General features: G+C 32.2%; 2 protein-coding genes across 5 annotated transcripts; one reads left to right on the top strand and one right to left on the bottom strand.

The window, feature by feature from the left end:
* The first annotated feature begins 1,856 nt into the window (after positions 1–1,856).
* LOC133681156 (AT-rich interactive domain-containing protein 6-like) lies at positions 1,857–9,174 on the top strand. 3 transcript variants are annotated; one of them, XM_062104307.1, is made up of 13 exons: positions 1,857–2,147; positions 2,564–3,284; positions 3,390–3,429; positions 3,855–3,907; positions 4,547–4,592; positions 6,212–6,343; positions 7,267–7,374; positions 7,467–7,518; positions 7,608–7,677; positions 7,787–7,853; positions 7,942–7,992; positions 8,527–8,619; positions 8,812–9,174. In XM_062104307.1, the coding sequence occupies exons 2-13, from the start codon at positions 2,572–2,574 to the stop codon at positions 8,911–8,913; spliced, it is 1,527 nt and encodes a 508-aa protein (XP_061960291.1). In that variant the 5' UTR covers positions 1,857–2,147; positions 2,564–2,571; the 3' UTR covers positions 8,914–9,174. The 3 variants fall into 3 exon arrangements, with proteins under 3 accessions (XP_061960291.1, XP_061960290.1, XP_061960289.1); XM_062104306.1 differs by having other exon boundaries at positions 2,540–3,284; XM_062104305.1 differs by having other exon boundaries at positions 1,858–2,147; positions 2,482–3,284.
* A 420-nt stretch (positions 9,175–9,594) lies between these two features.
* On the bottom strand, positions 9,595–13,859 carry LOC133681157 (serine/threonine-protein phosphatase 7-like). Of its 2 annotated transcripts, none has more exons than XM_062104309.1 (5): positions 13,266–13,859; positions 11,330–11,824; positions 10,711–10,857; positions 9,964–10,102; positions 9,595–9,898 (listed from the first exon to the last, which is right to left on the bottom strand). In XM_062104309.1, exons 1-4 carry the CDS (start codon positions 13,773–13,775, stop codon positions 9,989–9,991), a joined length of 1,266 nt encoding a protein of 421 aa, XP_061960293.1. In that variant the 5' UTR covers positions 13,776–13,859; the 3' UTR covers positions 9,595–9,898; positions 9,964–9,988. The 2 variants fall into 2 exon arrangements, with proteins under 2 accessions (XP_061960293.1, XP_061960292.1); XM_062104308.1 differs by having other exon boundaries at positions 9,995–10,102.
* Between the last annotated feature and the right edge of the window lie 4,600 nt (positions 13,860–18,459).

Genomic DNA, 18,459 nt, shown 5'->3' with positions numbered 1-18,459 from the left:
TGATCGAGTGTGCTTAGCAACATAAAATGGTTTTTCTTTTCCAAAAGAAAAAACATAAAGATTACAGCTATTTTTTTATAAATATAAAAAAACCATAATTATCTATAATAGCCATCTTAATATTTTATATTTGCAATAATTTAATTGTAAAATATTAATTTTATTTTATTCAAATTAAAATTATCATTAAAAAAATTTATTGATGACTAAAAGAATCTTTATACTAGATTTATAATAAAAATTAAATTTATGAAGATAACTAAATATGAAAATATATAAACTTAATTTTAATATATTTTACATTGTTAAAAAGTGTTTGTGAATTAAAAAAATTATGCTGTTCATGTTTTTCTTCATCTTGGAAATAGTGAAAATCTTGTATTAAAAAAGAACATTAAAATATGTTTTACAGACTTAGTAAAATTTTAAAAGTGATGAAAAAATATTGCATCTAAACAATAAATTTCAGTTTTTATTTTTTTATATTACTCTATTTGCCACTTTCCTTTTCTGTTTTCTCACTATTAAATTTCATATATATAATCAAATATGAAGAGATGCCCGGGGTTTCATTTCTCAAAGTAAAAGTCTTTTCTATATTTTATTTGAAAATATAATGAAAAAATATCTTTTTTAATTTTAAAAAATTTATTTTTAATATTAGCATATTTAAACGATCCAAAAACATAAAAATAAAAATATATAATTTAAAATAAAAAAAATAAAAAATAATTTTTTAAAAACACTTTTTAAATATAAAAATAAACAAAATCTAAGTAAGTATTAGGGTAAATTATTTGTATTAGATAGGCTATATACAAAGCAGAAAGCAAGACACACCCACTTCTACTTAAAGGCCATTTCGGAAACCCAAATGACAGACATTATGATCTGATGGCCAAGAAAAAATAGAAAAATTAATTGGAGCTCGGTTTTCAACATGCTTAATATTATTAGAAAAATTTTTACAATATAATTTTAACCAAGCCCTGAAAAACTATAAAAAAAATAGTTCTAATTTGCTAGAGGTTTTATTCAAAATTAATTTAGAATTAATTATGATCTTATTAATGATCTTTCAAGAAGTAATTAAAATTATCTTGTCAAGATTTTTTTTACAATATCTAGTGTGTCAAAAACGGATCCCAATATCTCTATAATTATCTCTTTTTTTTCATTTATTTTTCCTTTAATTTTCTCTGCCACATTACTTTGTTTTTAGCCATTAAATCTTGAAACTTTATCTTTTAGTCATTAGATTTCAATAAAAATTTGAGTTGATTTTGACAAAGTTAATTATTTTAAAAAACATCTTAATACAACCGCTATTCTCAACCGTGGTTATGTATATAATTGATATTATAAAATGTGATTGAGTTCAATCGCTATTTTTAATAGCAGTTTTGTATAGAATCTATACTGGAAAACACAGTTGTGTTCAAATTGTTTTATTTTCCAAATACTTTTTAAATCTACATTATTCTTCTAAAGTTTTTACCGAACTATCTTTTTTTAAAAAAAAATTCTCATATTTAAAAAGTGTTTGTTACTTTGATGTAACCTTATTTCTTCTGTTTTTATTTATTTATTAACATGAGTGTTTTGGTTAGTTTGTATATATCTCGACTAATTTTATAATTTATAAAGTTAACGATTATGTAAACTTTTAATAATATTAGAGGAACTCAAATTTATAATTATTAAAAAACAAATTTAAAATCAGATTGCTTGAGGTAATCCACCTTATCTTTTTAAATAGCCTTATATTAATATTAAAAAAAATAAAAAATGAACCGTTACACAATTACAAAAACTACCTTAGAAGGAATCTTGAAAAACAAAAGTAGACGTGTGGTATTATCTGTTTAAGGTAACTTATGTTGTTCTGTTCTGTCAAAGAAACAAACAAAACCGAGAGAGAGAGAGGGAGGGAGGGAGAGATTTTTTTTTTTCATAAATTCCTTGCCAAAAGCACACAAATGTTTTCAATATCAGCTGATAAGGCTAAATAGAGCATTCAAGATTTAGGGTTTCTTTGTTATGTTTGTTTCTTTGCTGCATAGGACTACAAGAATCACTAGACAGCAAATTTCACCTCCTCCTCCTCCTGGTTTTGTTGCTCAGCCATTCCTTCCTTTGCATTACTGGTAAGTTTCTATCTTTTTTTATGTTTTTTCCTTTTTGTTGTTAAAGTTTTAATTTTTTTAAGTTATGGTTAAATGGGGACTGAAAATAAAATTAGGGTTAGCAACCACCCTTACCTGTAGATGTAACGATTTTAAATTTTGTTTATGAGTGTCTGTGGTTTTTGCATGTGGGTTGTTAAGAGGGGAACTAAGGGAAAAAGATAAAATTAGGGTTTGAAATTTGGAAGAATGGAGAAAATGTAGGTTAGGGTGTTTGAAATTTGTGATTTTGAGTTATAAAGCACCACTCTTACTCTTTTCATTGTGAATTTGAACTTGTTGGCTCTTTAAACAGGTGGGGTCTTTTTGTTAGGATTTTATTTGGGAACGGGAGTCTTGTGGTTTTTTTTTAGGTATGCTCTATGTGTTGTGTATAGAATCAGAGATGAGTAATAACAAGGACAACGAGGTTGGATCAGCACGGGAAGTGCCTGGTACTTTAGAGACAGAGCAGCTGGTTGATGCACAAGAAGCCCCTGTGGAACAAGCTGATAATCCTTCTCCTTCTAATGCTGACGCTGTTGATATCCCTTTGGAGTTGAATTCCAGTCTACAGCAACCCCACCAAGATTCTGCTCTGCCAACCCCATTAGATGATAAAAAAAGCTTAGTCATGCCGAAAGTTGAATCTGTGAAAGATGTCAAAGCCAACGGAACATATAATTCGGAACCTGAAACATGTGCTGGCGACGGCATTGCTATTTCAAGTAGTCATGTTGAAACTGCTAAACCGAATGTAGATGCTGAAATAAAACCCTCTGACATACAGGGTGCAACTGGTCATGATACTTGGGCAGTTGTTAAGAGGAGTAACGAACCAGCTGTGCCTCAGGCTGGATCTTCAGACGATGAGGCTGAAGGTGATAACAAGAGAGGATCAGATGATGCAAAGAACAATATAGATACGCCTAGTCCCAAAAGTAATGGAAACTCTACACCTAGGCGTACATTTCTTTTGGATGAAAATAGTGGTGGTAGTGAATCAGGTACTGAAGAGGAGCAAAATGATTTTCTGAGTGAGCTTCATAGTTTCTTTAGCGAGAAGAGCATGGAGTTCAAACCTCCTAAGTTCTACGGAGATCTCCTAAACTGTCTTAAGTAAGTTTTTAATGACTAACACCACCAAATTTCATGCTGTTCATTTGAGAATAATGACTTTTTCAGAGATGCATTTTCTAATATGTACCTTCTTATGGTAATAAGGCTGTGGAGATCTGTGATGAGATTGGGTGGTTATGACAAGGTACACATTGTCTTATCCATGATTCAAAACCATTTCCATTTTTGGGTGCATCTTAAATTAACTTCTTTGTTAGTTATTAGTGGCACTTGGTTTTTGTTGGTGAACTTAATAAACTCCATTATAGTAGGGCTAGTGCTATGCACAATAACCCACGCAGCCATGAAAACACATTTCTGTGCTTTTGTGTACACATAAATTTGGAAGTTAATTTTATGGAAGCAGAGTCATGCTTTGATGTTACATAGACAGGAAATTTTAAAAATTGTTGCTAGCTACTAGGTGAATCTTACTTATAAGCAAGTGGTGTTTCTCATTCATATGTTTTATCATAATAACTTACTTAAAAGCGATTTTGATAGGTTTTTTCATGAGATTTTAGCTGATCTCTATTGTTATAATGTATCTGGCTTCTTTCTGATTGGCAGGTGACCTCATGTAAGCTGTGGAGGCAAGTAGGAGAATCCTTTAATCCCCCAAAGTAAGGAACAATGCAAACATTAAAATAACTATTAAAGAATACTGAGTGCTTTCCAACCAACATATTATCTTTATTGTGAGTTGTAAGAAAAAAGTTCATGGGGGCATCTAAATATAAGATTAGAAGATCAAAATCATTGTTTGCACACTTGTTTTGTTAACTTAAGCCAATTTAAATTTGTTTTAATTAGTAAGCAATTGGATAGTACTTTTATGAAAACTGATTGGATATAATTGTTAAGACAGAGTACGTCTGAGGCCATTGCCCAGTAAGTGTGATGTGAGGGATAATCTAGGACATATGAGCAAGAATTTCAGGGAATAGTAAATGACAGCGGGAGAAAAACCAGATGAATTATTTGTATAAACAAATGCCTTGGTGTATCTTAGGTGCAAAACACTTCACATGAAAAAGGTATTAGCTATATTGACATGCTGCAGAAAGTCAGGAATTCTGGAAACTCAGATTGATTTTCATGATATTGCTTTATATGACCTCAATAAGACTTGCGATTTAACCATGTATCAAATGACATCCCCACATGCTTATCATGTTCCCTTTGTTTCCAGAACAAGTGTTCCTTATATTGTTTGTCTATATTTTAATGTCTTCCCATCCTTTTTTCTGCTGCTATTGCAGGACATGCACTACAATTTCTTGGACATTTCGAGGGTTTTATGAGAAGGTGATTATATGGTGATAAAATGTGCATATGTCACTGAACCTTGTCATTCTTTGTGCATTCTATTTTGTTAATTGCTGCTTGGTACATAGTTTGAATTTTCCATAGATCTGCATGTGTGTATAGATATAACTATATATACATGTTTATGTTTTTGGTATATGATCATGGAGAATGGTGCAAAAGGGTCCATATAACTAACCCCAACTAGTTTGGGTTGAGGTTTGGTTCGTGGTATTGTATTCTTGTTTGTAGTTTATTATATCAGCCAGGCATTAAGTTCCTATTCATTGAGTTGGTGTTTTTGAATATGTTTTCTTACTGTGATATTGCTAATGTGATGAGATATTATACAATATACTAAAAGAACTGAATTTTCTTATGGTGCTTCACTATTTTTCTTACAGTGCTTCACTGTCCATATGGACAGTGAAGCACCTCTTCTTCTTCCTTTTTTTTTTCTTTTTTTGCCCTTTTTTTAAAAACAATTTTTCCCTCAACTTATTTTTCCTTTTTATTTAATCATTTTGTGGTTTAATCCTGTGAGAGAAAGTTTTCAATTATAGTAGAAAGACAAAATTTAAACTAAGAGGCCCACAATGTAAAAGAGGCCCACAATGTAAAACATAGAGAAAATCCATAGTCAATCTCAAAGTTTTTACGATTTTTAATTTGGTCCTAGAGTTTATTTTATTAATTTTTTAGTCTTTGGGTTTTGAGAGAGGAGATAAACTCATCGAAAAAAGGTGAAAGGTTGTTGATTGACCACAATCTGGCCACAAAAAATAGACTTTTATGTCAATGGATTCCATTCGATGAGAGGAATTCAATGAAGGTGGTTTTTCCTTGTAAACATGGCGGGAAAAGTACATCAAAGACAATTTTGGAGTGTTTCAGAGTTGATAACTGGCTATGGAGGAATTTATGGTGCTTTTGAGGTGTTTTTAGATGAAAACGGGAAAAGTACATCTAGGCCAAGTCACGCCCAGCCTGTTTTTGTTTTTTTTCTTTAATTTAAATTTATTTTTTAAAAAATTAATTATTAAAATATTATAAATATATTAAATTATTAAATTAATTAAGAATACATTAAAGATATTATTTTATTAAATATCATTCAATTTCTACTTTGTTTTTGAACAAGAGCATAGCAATATTTTTATAATATTAGCAATTTGTTTTATAGCCCATAATTATTTAAAAAAAAAAAAACATTATCCAGTTGCTTTTGTTAGGCAGGGGATCTTAATAATCTGGTTTGAATATAGCCTGATGGTTAATTTAAGCTTGTCTCGATGATTGAGAAAGTAGAGGCAATGTGTTTTCTTTTTTAAATAGTAAAAGAATAAGGCCATGTCATTATTGTGGTGCATAAGTACCTAGAATGCGAATGTACTGCTGGAATCAAGTCACGTGGGGTTGACAAGTTTCACAGGTAGATCAACTTACCTGCTATATAACTTGAACATCTATCAAAAGCCTGAAGTTATCTCTGTTTTCTCCGATTTGTTGGTTATCCTCCTTTGGCTACAACTTTTTGCTGTTATTTGGTGTTTTGTTGGCTTGTGTAATGAAGTTTCTGTTTAAACTATGCGTCTATAATGGTGCATGTGCTTCATCAGGTACTACTTGATTATGAAAGACACATCACAAATGCTGGTGAGCCTTACATCCCCGTTGCTTCCAAGTCTGAGCCCAAGCAGCTGAAGCCACCCAAGCTGTCCAGGTCAGAGCCTGTGCATGTCGACAATCAGGTAAATATCAAAACTTCCCATTCAATAGATATCCTAACTTTGTGATACCTCTTGTTTACTGTTTGGTGATGTTATTTTGTTACTACCTTGTTAAACTGATTATAGATCAAGGTGAGTGGAGAAACATTTGTGGTGTTTTATTTGATAAAATGAGATTTTTTTAAACCCGAGGCATCCTCTTAAGAAAAAGATCAGCCTTCTGAATTGAATTATGTTGAAGTAATGTGAACTAAATTTTACTGGTGGCTGATCATTCTGAGAGTTCAGTGGTTTTCAGAATATGTTTCAATGGGCCATTAAATACAAAGTTAAAATATTGGTGGAATCAGATATAGTACATAATCTATATCTGGCTCTATAATTGTGACTTGCGAACATGAATTTCTTTTCCAGGCTGACATGATGGCGCCTTGCATGTCATACCCTTTTATTTATTTATTTTACAAAAATGTATTAACAATAAGAAATGTTATTGATATACAGTTCAGCATTAAGTTCCTGTGAGAGTCTAATGAAGAAGGGGACTTTCCTAACTTGTAACAGAAGTTTAAGAATCAGTTTCCCACTCAATTTATTTTACTCAAACTCCCAAATACTACTTCAGGGCATTGGAAAACCTATCTATTGGGGACTCTCCCAGCACTGTTATCCATTCAAGAACCCATCTAGAACTGGGCCATCTAATTTACTCAGGAATAACTTTACCAGCGGCAGGACATACCTGGTTCCGAAGTGGGTGCAGTCAACGTGAACCCTGCCTAACCTTATTTGTTTTTTGAAGTTTTACCCTGATAATATACTTAAGAGCTTTTGCTCATTTAAGATGCTATTTTCTTTCTTCTTTTTCCACCAAAAGCTTTAAGCACCCATTTTTCTTCATTGTTGTCCTCTTGCCTACATTCTCTTTGCTTGGTGATATTCAGGCTTCTGGATCGGGTAGAACTCGTAGGGATGCTGCTGCACGTGCAATGCAGGGTTGGCACTCACTTCGTTTTCTTGGTAACGGCGAAGTTAGTAGCCCTATCATTAAGGTCTGTTGAAATCATATTGAGCATATCTATTTTTTTTTTCTAATGTGTGTTCATGTAACTGGTGTTTACAGTGATTTATCTGTATTTTGTAGGACAAGAATACTGTACCTGTGCAAAAGCGTGAGAAGGAGCTAAAAAACATCGGTAAGAAACAGGTTTTATCAATTTCTCAATTTGTTACTTAATTTGTTTGCAGCTTAAACAAGTTTCCAAATTTGGACCTTTTGGCTCAGGTTTACTGAAACGCAAGAAACCATCTTATGTGGAACATGCTGTCAAATCTCCACGCACCAAAAGTGCACGGTTAAGATTCTTGTTACCCAGTTTATTGCATTTACCCATTGGTATCAAATATTTGCATTGCTTCGAAACAATACTGGCATTGATTTGAATGGCTTGATTTTTTTACCAGATTGGATGTGGAGGTGACTGATATTGGAGCCCCAGCTGATTGGGTGAAGATCAATGTACAGAAGACAGTAAGTTCTTGCATTTTGTTTTTTCCCCTTTAGAAGGCAATGCAGAAATCTGTACTACTTCTAACTTCAAATGAACAATTGTCTACAGAAAGATAGTTTCGACGTGTATGCTTTAGTTCCAGGTCTCCTCCGTGAAGAAGTGAGTACTTAAATTCTTGTTTTCCTGTCTTCTTTTTTACTTCACTTGTGCACATGTTTTACTCATTTTATCATAGAAAACAATCTGATGTCATTAAGCAGTGTATTTAGAAAATTCTTGCCTGACTAGAAAGCACCCCCTTAACTTGCCTGGTTTGATGTTATTATTTAAGCAGAACCTGAGGGTGCCAAGGCCATTTCTATATGCTTGGTGAACTGCTTTACATTATTTATAGATTGTGGGCTCCTAGTTTCATGTACTGCCCACCTTATTGAGACGCCCTTAAGTTGCCCCTGAATTGATGAAGATTTCAACTTCTCAATATACTCAATTTCAGAGATATAAGAATGTGTCTGCAAGATTGGATGTGAATGGATAATTTTTGTGATGACTTCATGAAATTGAAATTGGTTTCGATTCAACTCATTGCTTTCTAGTCAATATATCACTCTTTCATTCAAACTGTAAACACCAACATCTATGCTGATGATATCATGTTGAGACATTTATGAACTTGTTATTCTGCAAAATCAGGTTCGGGTTCAATCAGATCCAGCAGGGCGCTTGGTTATCAGTGGTGAACCTGAGCACGAGGATAATCCTTGGGGTGTCGCACCATTCAAAAAGGTACGCGCGCCATTTCTTTTTGTAATGCCTGTTATTTTACATGCTAGGGTAGAGTATATGAAACAATCCTTGCAGCATGTCTCATGGTTTTAGCTGTTGAGGAACAGCAAACATTTGATTACTGTACTCATTTAAGACTTGTTAAACATTTCCATTTCTTTATGAAGTCACTAAGATTAGCATTGTTTTCAGGTTGTCAGCTTACCCTCGAGGATTGATCCACATCAGACAACAGCTGTGGTCACCTTGCATGGACAATTGTACGTCCGTGTCCCATTTGAGGAGTCAGACTGATCAGTTGAAAAAGGTCCATGCCTCTTAAAGACACAAGCGAATTGCCATTAGGGAAACGAAGCTAATTGTTGGAGCTGGATGGATTTCAGACATGGTTGTAATTGCCTTGTGTTAGATTAGTACTTCACCGTGTTGATACTACCTAGGTAGGAGGCTTTTTTTAATTCAAGTTATCCATGGGACGTGTTATATGTTTTTGCTTGTGAGCTTTATCCACATCGAACTTGCATATTTTCATAATGTTATTGCAAGTTTCTCTCTGATCTCTTTGCTAAACTTTTACTGTGATCATCCAAATTGGTATATTGAATTATCCCCTCATGTTGCTTCTTTAACAGGATTAGGATTGATTATTAGTTACTCTTTAAAAAATTTACCTCAAGACTTTTCTTCGTGATTTATGGTTTTTTCTTTTTATTTCAAGCTCATGGTTTCCCCCGAAAAAATCACAAAAAAAGGGCATGAAGTCAGCCCTGACACCAATACTTGACGATAACAGCATACAATGGCAAGGCATGTTGCACAGCAGAGCATTTTATGGCTCCTTTGTTGCTTTGATGTTGTGTTGCTGGTGCTAGAAAGAAATATGGTATGGTAAACTACGAATCGCAAACTACGCAAAATTTGCCATTTCGCTAGGGAATGCATGAGAGAAGAACAAAAACAAGAAATGGACTAAAATTATGCAACAAAAAACCACTATAACCACTCTGTTAGAGGTTACATACAATTTTATACAGGTGTAAAGAGCACTAACAGGAGATTCCTCTGTAGCAATAAATAATATTTTTTTTTAACAATGAAGTAATAAATAATAGAGACGGCAAAATCATGGCGAAAATACTTGTAGCTCCAAATTATCAGATTTCCTACATTGAAAAAAAAAAAAACACTATGGCCACCATTAAGTTGAGGTCACCATTGATGCCAAGTCTAATTCTTCATCAGAGTCGATCACATCTTTGTAATCATAATAAGCATTCACCTGCAATGGAGAACGTATTTAGGAGTGTGTTTGTGCAATGGGTAGCTAATTAAAGACTATCTTACCATTCTGCTAATTTATAGGTGAAATTCATACCGCTGGTCTTGGAGTAATCGCTTCAAAACTATGGAACTCGGGATCATCAAAACAGGGGGGTTTTAGGACAATATATGCTCCTTTATTCTTGTATCTATCCTCGGTTGCCTTCAAAACAAAATGATTTGTAACAAAAAAAATATGAAAAGAAGCAAAGTGATGTTAAATTTTGGTTGGTCAATTAAATGATATCCATTAGTTTCATGTGGCAACACGCAATTCCTTGAGTGATTCAACCTATGCAGTAACGTTTAGGAACTTCATTCAAGTCTTCCGCGCATCATTGACATCCAACAAAGTTAAAAGAGATGGAGGGACTGTGTTTTACTTAAAGAAGACTAAGCCAGATTGATTGTCTAATGTAGATAATGTCATTTCAAGAATACCTAATGATTCACACAAATAAAAAAAAGAGTTTAACATGTCCAATATGCAGTGTTTCAAGATGTTCAAAATATCAAAACCAGTCAATCAAAAAAAGTCAAGTTTGGAAATCATTTCTACCAACATAGCAGACACTTTCTATATGAAAGCCAGGCAAAGAACATATACAAAAGCTTAACATCTCCAAACATGTTAATCATTGCAAGATTAGGATACCAATGTGGAACCCATAATTGATGCCAAAGGATGCAAAACTGTCTTTCCAATGTAAGAGTTGAGATGTGTGAAATTTGAAAAGAGACCAGTATAGGAAAGAAGGATTAAAACAAAACCTGAAATTGTGGGTAGTCTGGAGCACTAAAGAGAGTAATAAGCTTTCCTGACGGTACAACATGATCTATGGTGTACCCTTCATCCATTCCTCCTAGACCGGGCCTCTTTTCCCTTGCATCGGGACCTTCATGTGATCTGATGATTAGCTAAGGCAACAAAATGAAACATTAACTACAATGTCAATTCTTGAATAGTAAAACATCACCTTATTCTTAGCACGACGTGCTGAAATAGTGAAACGTGACTACGATAAAGAATGCAAGTAAAAACAAAGCATCTTTCTATTGTTCGTATATGCAGAAAATAGGCCAATTCTTCTAAAGTTTGTGATCACAAATTGCCACAAGCACCCCAAAGTAACTACCAATAATTTTCCTTTTCAACATAACGTCGAATTGGACCAGTATAATAATTAATACAAGGAAAAGGAAAAATCACATATGAATAGAAAGTTTCTTCTGATTCTGATTTGGGGATAGGTCATTTATTTTAAAAATCTATGATTGAAAAATTAAAAATTGAGCATTTGAGTAGGTAGTAAATTTCTCAACAACATGCCAATAAAGAGAATTAAAAATGCAATGAAGAAAATTAAATGAGAATTTAAATTTGCACGACCTTCAGTTCGAACTTCTTTAAAAAATCTTCAGTACAATCAGGTCCCCATAACAAACCAATGCCTCTCTCTGTATTTGGTGAAAGTCCAGATTTCATTGTTGGATCTGACCATAACACATCTCCAGGAATTAAGTTCTGACCTTCCCACGGAGGGTCAAGAACCGATCTTCGAGCTTTGGATAACTCCTCCAAAGAACCAAGACATAATGGTTTGGTTTCAGAATTTAAAATTATCCTCCGATTTTTCTTTCCCTTTGATCTCTTTGATGGGGTGATGGACACACTGCGGAAAAGTCCTCCGTGAGCAGTATATACACGCCCAGCTATAACAGAGGCCAAGGGAAGGCCTTCAAAGCATCCCAAACACTTCCGATAGACATGCTTACCTTTATCACCATACTTTGCCAAAACTTCTTTCTCAAAACCATACACAGATGTACAATACTTGGATTCATGATTGCCGCGAAGGAGAAATACCCTTTGTGGCAAAAATATCTATGCAACATACCAATTCATAAACATTACTCAATTAACAAAAAAAAAAAACAAGATTGAGTTTAAAGTAAGAAGTTGTAATCTATATCCTCAAGAAAGCAAAGGAGAGATTGAGATAAACATTCATGCATGGAACTTGGACATTTAGCAAACAAATAAATGACTACTTAAATGAAGCAAGCACCACCAGCCCACAACATCTCTAGTAACTTAGCAATATGAAGTTGATACACAAATTGTATTTTTTTCTGCAGATGTTCAATATAAGGTCTAGAAATTAATATATACCTCATTCAAGATAGCAAGATCAATACTTTCTCTATGTGTGAGTGAGTACAACATAGAAAAAGACTACAATGACAAACAGCAAAATCTGCTGTGTCCTAACAATTCTTTTTTATCAAAAGAAAATATCAACCTTAAATTGTCTTAAGATTGCACAAATAGTCCAGAAATATTAGAAACTTAGTATACTGTGGCTTACAGCTTAATAAGAAGTGGGCATGTGGCACCTCTAACAAGACAGGAAAGAGGCCATTTAGTTATAATCTAATACTTAGTTAAAATAAGCCTAAAATAGTAGGGGGGAAAGGAATCTTTTAAAGAGGGATTTTTCTCACCTATTCACTCTCACACACTCACCAATGACATTTTCTCTATCCCTCACTGAACCACTCCTCTTCTCTTCACTCATGGAACCAGTCGATTGATCCCTCCCTCCATCATCTCCTCCAAGGCGTATCTGGTTGAAGCCTGGACCAGTTGCGATATGAAAAACCCATTTGATGGTCTTATACAGTGGTTCTGTTTGTCAACCTTTGCTTAAGCTGCAATATTCATATCTGCTTAAGGCTTCTAAGGATGGAGTTCTAAACTCTTCCCAAGATCCATTCAAGATCACTTGCTATCCTTCATGATCCAATTTAAGGTACTTACTTTGCTATGTCACGACAGTTACTTGATGGTAACATTACTATGCATAATTGCCGAACAATTGTGATTCCCAACATTAACGTGTTTTATGTGATATTAAGAAGATATTCTCCTAATATACCTAGATTCTCTGCTGGGCTATATTTACTTGATACAAACTCATGATATTCATAGTAAACAATGGCTATGAAGAGAACCACACAAACACTGTTTGAAAGATCTTATAAACTAAACGGTCACATTTCTCCGAATTCGAATAACTTCAAGCTCCCTTTAGCTTCCCATTATCAATTATTATTACATTTTTCTAGCCATATAGTGCCATAGATAACTCAGTTAAGCATCAGAACAGTCACATTTCTCTGAATTCAAAAACCTTCAAGCACTCTATAGCGTCAAATTCATGAAAAGAAACTAATACGAGAAAGAAAAAAGTTTCCATTAATTTGTGTGTGTGTTAACAGAATTCTTGAATTGCAATGAACAGTAGTGTTTTAAAGAAAATAACCTTCCAAGCTAACAAGAGCAAGCAAGTCTCAAGGCCCCAGGCTCCTCGATCAACATAATCTCCATTAAACACAAAAAACCGATCTTCACAAGGAAATCCAGCATCTTGCAACAAAAACATAACATCATGAAGTTGCCCATGAACATCTCCTACAACAACCACTCTAGAATTTTCATTACAGTCATCAATTCTAACACAATTAGGCTCTTTGTGCAGAATTTTCGAGGCAGTGAGGACTAAAGCGTCAAATACGGAAACAGGGAGGACTGAAGGGAGTTCAGATGGAGGGAGGTTTTTGGAAGACCAATCAAAGGCGGAAATGAGGTTTTGGATCCAGTCGAGAGTGACGGAAGAGTTCGAAGGCCATGAGAGAGGGATCTGAATAGGTGGTGGTGATGGACCTTCTGGGGTGGACGTGGTTGTTGTGGTGGTGGCTTCTTCTGGTGAATTGGTGGCGGTGGTGGTGGGTTCGTGATCTGACGGAGAGCCAGATGGCAATGAATCTGACATGGTCTTTTTTTATGGCTTTCGAAACTATACCCAGTGTATAAAAATTAAAGATGTCTGTCTGCAGATTTGCTAGTCTCTGTTCAATCAATTTTATTTTTTTTTACTTTTTATACATTTGTTGTAATATTTTCAGACTTTTTTTTCATAAAATATATTTTTAAATCAATTTTTATATTAATTATAATTAAAATCTCTTTTAAATAACTATAAAAAAATATTTTTATATTGATTTGATATATTTATATGTTAGATTTCAAGATTTAACCTCAATAAATTATATTAATATGTGTATTTATGTCACGTTGTATCCATAACCTTTTTATACCAATGTTTGGTGTATTTATGTTTTGAAACAATTACTAATCTGAAAATAATATTTATAATTTTAAATCATTAGAAAACATTCAAAATCAAATTTTAAATGCACCAAAATCATTAAAAAAAACATTAATTTAATATTTTTCAAACTAAATACGCTATTAAAACACATAAAAACACAATTTGAAACACAAAAAACAAAATCTCAGGATCTAGGACACCAAACTTGAAATCTCATGAAACTGAACCTAATGTTTTGCAATTTAGTATATTTTTAACGAAGGGCCACCAATGTATAAATAAGCATATGTTGCCTACTTTCTCTGCCTTGTGTTTGGAATCCACTTTATCCTGGGCTTGAATGAGCTAGGCTTGGGTCCAAACAATAAAGAATATCACTTAAACAAGAGGTAAATATATCACATTTAGTTATTAGAATAAACTCTTAATCTAATAATTTATTAATTTAAAACTTAATTTAATTTGAAATTTATTTCAAAATAGTTTAGAGGTTAATTTAATTAAATTTGATCAAATATACATTAACACCCAATCAAAGTAATATAATTTTTTATATACCCCATTTGTTTGTTGGAAAGTAGTTTCATCTTGAAAAGTGAATTTCGGGAAAGTGAATTATTTTTTGATTTTCGGTAGTGTAAAATAAAATAAGTTGGAAAATAATTTCCAGTGTTTGGTTATGTCATGGAAAATGAGCTGAAAAATTACTTGTTAATGTTTTATTTTTTTAAGTTTATTAAAATAAGGAGGAACAAATCTTACAAATTAAAAAGTTGAATGAGAATGAAATTGAAAAAAATATATAATTTCATAAATTATCTCATAAAATAAAAAATAATAAAAATAATAGAGATCAAATCTAAAAAATAAAAAAAATTTAAAGATGAAGAAATTAAAATAATAATAATTAACATTTCATGAGTTATTTCAAATAAAATAAGTAACAATCAAAAGAATGAAAACCAAATTTGATAGTTAAAGAAATTTAATTAAAAAATGATAAGAAAAAAGCAAATAACAATTATAAAAATAATGACCAAAGTTAATATAAAAATTAAATTCTAAGTGATGAAATTAAAAAATAAATATTTAAAACAAAATATATATAGCAATCAAAAGTTTGAGAACCAAATTTGATATAATCAGCAAATAATATGATATTTCTAAATTTTTCACAACTTTCAGAAAGTGTTTTTTGCTCAAAATAAAAGGAAAACACTTTCCTGAAAATCAAGCCAAATTTTTCTTTGACTAGAAAGTGTTTTCCATTGACCGGAAAATATTTTATGTTGACCAACTTTTCTAATGGCAAACAAACACAGGAAAGTTTAGAAAGTAATTTTTTAAAAATCACTTTTCAAAAAACAAATAACATATCTTTAAAATAACATCATTTTATTAGATAACAAAACAAAACTATATAATTTTAAAATTAATCTAGATTGATTCGAGATTGTCCGAGAGTTGTTGGGCATTTAGGTTTTCCATGCTCCATGCACTTGTGTCGTGATGCTATCTCAACAAACTGCAGCTAATCCTTCAAATCCCAATACATATGGAATCAAATTAATTACATTTTCCATAAAATAATGTAATAAGATCCTTGCTAATCCACGGAGAATGGTGAGGAAATAAAAAAAAAAAGAAAATAATATTTATTTCATACGACAAGTCATTCACGCGTTTTCTTCCTAATGCTTTGATGGTCCGACAAGGTTTCTTGCCACCACAGAAGATAAGAAGACAAATAGCTCAAAACTCGAAAATATAATCAAACTGTGATCCTCGACGACATCATGTGATTTTGGTCGGTGAGGTCTAAAACCACCGAGGAATACGATCCTCTCGAGTTTACGTAGAGTTCGTCATTCCCAATGTTTGGATATAAAAAACAAATAAGTTTCATAACTAAAATAATACTTCATTGTTTTGTACTAATCAAAGGACATAGAAATTTAAAAATCCATCTTTCAATTCGTTAATATATATATATATATATATATATATATATATATATATATATAAAAATTACAAAAAACATTTTCCAAGAATTTTTTTTTTCATCAAATATGTTGTAAAAAAATTAGTCAATGAAAAATATTTTACTGTCAATTTTCAAACCTAGCTTATTTGTTGTAAAATATTTTCAACTCGTGAAGTTCTATAAAATATTTATAAATAATAATAAACTTACAATATCATCTAACTATTTTAATAACCATCACCTTTTTTTTTTTTCATCACAACCTCCTGCACCATCATTACAGCTACTTCACCATCACTTGGTTTTTTTTTCAACTATCATAGAAAAATAAAATATTTTATAGGAAAATATTTTTTAAATTAAACATTTAAAAATATTGTACACAAAATAAATAAATCTTTAATATTTAAATTGAGTTACACTCGATTAGGAATATAAATCTATTTTAATATGACATCATATTGTATAATTATTTTTTAAGGGTCATTTTCTAATAAAAAGAGGTAATTGTTACTTCTAATAAGAATATATATGAAGCTCTTAAAACATGTATTTAAATAATTGTAAGTCTCATTTAAGTCTTGATTTTGACTTTTAAATAAGATGTCAACATAAATACAGAGAAGTATTTCTTTTTATAACATGTACGGAACATTATAATTCATCTTATCCAAATAATATAATTTTTTTTTTTAAAAAAAAAAGTTAAATCAGAGGGCACAGGTAATGTGAAAATGGGAGGAGGCTATCGGGAAAGGTCAAGGACAGGGTAGGGAGGCTGGGGGGCATATCTCTTGACACGTGTCTGAACTGTCCAGATGATGCCTCATGGGACATGGACAGATATATGTCAGTGCAGGTTTTCTCGGCTACCTACTTCCACAAAACTACAGACAGTGTAGACGACCAAATTAATCACTGTGCATTTCTTTTTTTCTTTTTTTTCTTTTTTAATTAATGTGGGGGGGGGGGGGGGGGGTTCGAGCCCATTTACACGTAACTCAATAAATTTTTATTTTAAAATTAACAATAAATAAATCTTCATACATTTCTTATTTCTTTTACTTCCAAAAATATCCTCAAATGCACACTTTGCAGGTCCATAGGTTCCTTGCTTCAAATTAAAATTATTCAAGCCTCTTATTGAAATTGCAAATCTGTTCGAACTGATCTTGAAGCAGAATTTCCAGTTAGGTGCAGGATTGAAAAAAAAAACAAATTATCATGTTAAATTAAAAACCTTTACATAGTTATTTAATTTCTGAATAATCACATTTAAACATGTAACTTCATGGCAATCCTCTGGCTTAACCAAGCGATCGGTTGATCCAGTTGCATGAACCGGTTAATTATTTCACACAAAACTATAATTTTATGAATTTTTTCTTCCAAATATATTTACGAGTACCAATGATGCAGGACTTGCGATAAACGGATGATTATGAGCAGATATGTGTGAGTTTATCATAACTAGATGAGGATCTGCCTCAGATAGATTGCGTGAATGGCCTAACAAATACATTTATAGACTAGTGAGACAGGTTTAGGCATAAGAGAAAATCTGGTCTCGCTAGACTAGAATAATGGCTTAAAAGCATCATAAGGATTAAAAAGTTATTTTTTTAGTTGAGTTTTTGAATGTTGTTTTCCTTAAAAGTAAGTATGGAAGGTATGGAGTCACTGTTCCGATCATTAGATCTTTAGATTTCATAAATATCACCCTAAGACCCTGATTTTGACAGTTTTGTAACTTTCCTTGTTATTTTTGAACCGGTCAACAAGTTAATCTTGAATTTCATTGATATTGCGGTTCAAAACCGTGACATCTAAAAATATATTATTTCACCAAAACTTTTTACTACAATATTAATTCATCATTTTTTTTAATTTTATTTTGTATGCTAATTGCCCAGTTTTTCCTTAAGTGCATGGTTGTGAAAGTAGAACCGGTTCAGTATGTTGGCCTGGAAGCTCAGCTGATCCAATGCTTGGATTGATCCCAGTTAAAAGATAAAACATGGTTGACAAGGTAAAAAATCAGGTTGACCCATTGATTCAGGCTTGACATGGTCCACTTAATCAATTCATTTTTTTTAAAACAATTTTTTTGTCACCATGGTTTAGTTTTAATTCTTTTTAAAAAAATCAAATCAATTTAGGTAAACTCTTTACCTGAATTCTTTTCCCGAATCAATCTTGATTTGGTTCTTACAACTATAATCGAGTGAATTAAGGAGTTGCTAAGTTGCCACGCAAACATCTTGCTGATATCTTTATATTTTTCAGGGCAAACCTCAAATAAACCACTCTATGACACGTGGATTCTTGATTCAGTCTCCAATTTATTTAGTTTTTTTTTTC

This window comes from Populus nigra, chromosome 1 (assembly GCF_951802175.1).
Source record: "Populus nigra chromosome 1, ddPopNigr1.1, whole genome shotgun sequence".
Taxonomy (NCBI): Eukaryota; Viridiplantae; Streptophyta; class Magnoliopsida; order Malpighiales; family Salicaceae; genus Populus; species Populus nigra.
Note: the sequence above shows the minus strand (reverse complement) of the source record. Positions and strands in the feature narration are given on the sequence as shown.

Excerpts from the sequence above, each read along its gene's own strand:
- LOC133681156 (XM_062104306.1), top strand. The coding sequence starts at position 2,542 with ATGCTCTATGTGTTGTGTATAGAATCAGAGATGAGTAATAACAAGGAC. Across the intron at positions 7,519-7,607 it reads GAAGGAGCTAAAAAACATCG|GTTTACTGAAACGCAAGAAA; the intron begins GTAAGAAACAGG and ends CTTTTGGCTCAG. Across the intron at positions 8,620-8,811 it reads GTGTCGCACCATTCAAAAAG|GTTGTCAGCTTACCCTCGAG; the intron begins GTACGCGCGCCA and ends CATTGTTTTCAG.
- LOC133681157 (XM_062104308.1), bottom strand. The coding sequence starts at position 13,775 with ATGTCAGATTCATTGCCATCTGGCTCTCCGTCAGATCACGAACCCACC. Across the intron at positions 10,858-11,329 it reads TAAAGAAGTTCGAACTGAAG|CTAATCATCAGATCACATGA; the intron begins GTCGTGCAAATT and ends TTGTTGCCTTAG. Across the intron at positions 10,103-10,710 it reads CAGACTACCCACAATTTCAG|GCAACCGAGGATAGATACAA; the intron begins GTTTTGTTTTAA and ends TTTGTTTTGAAG.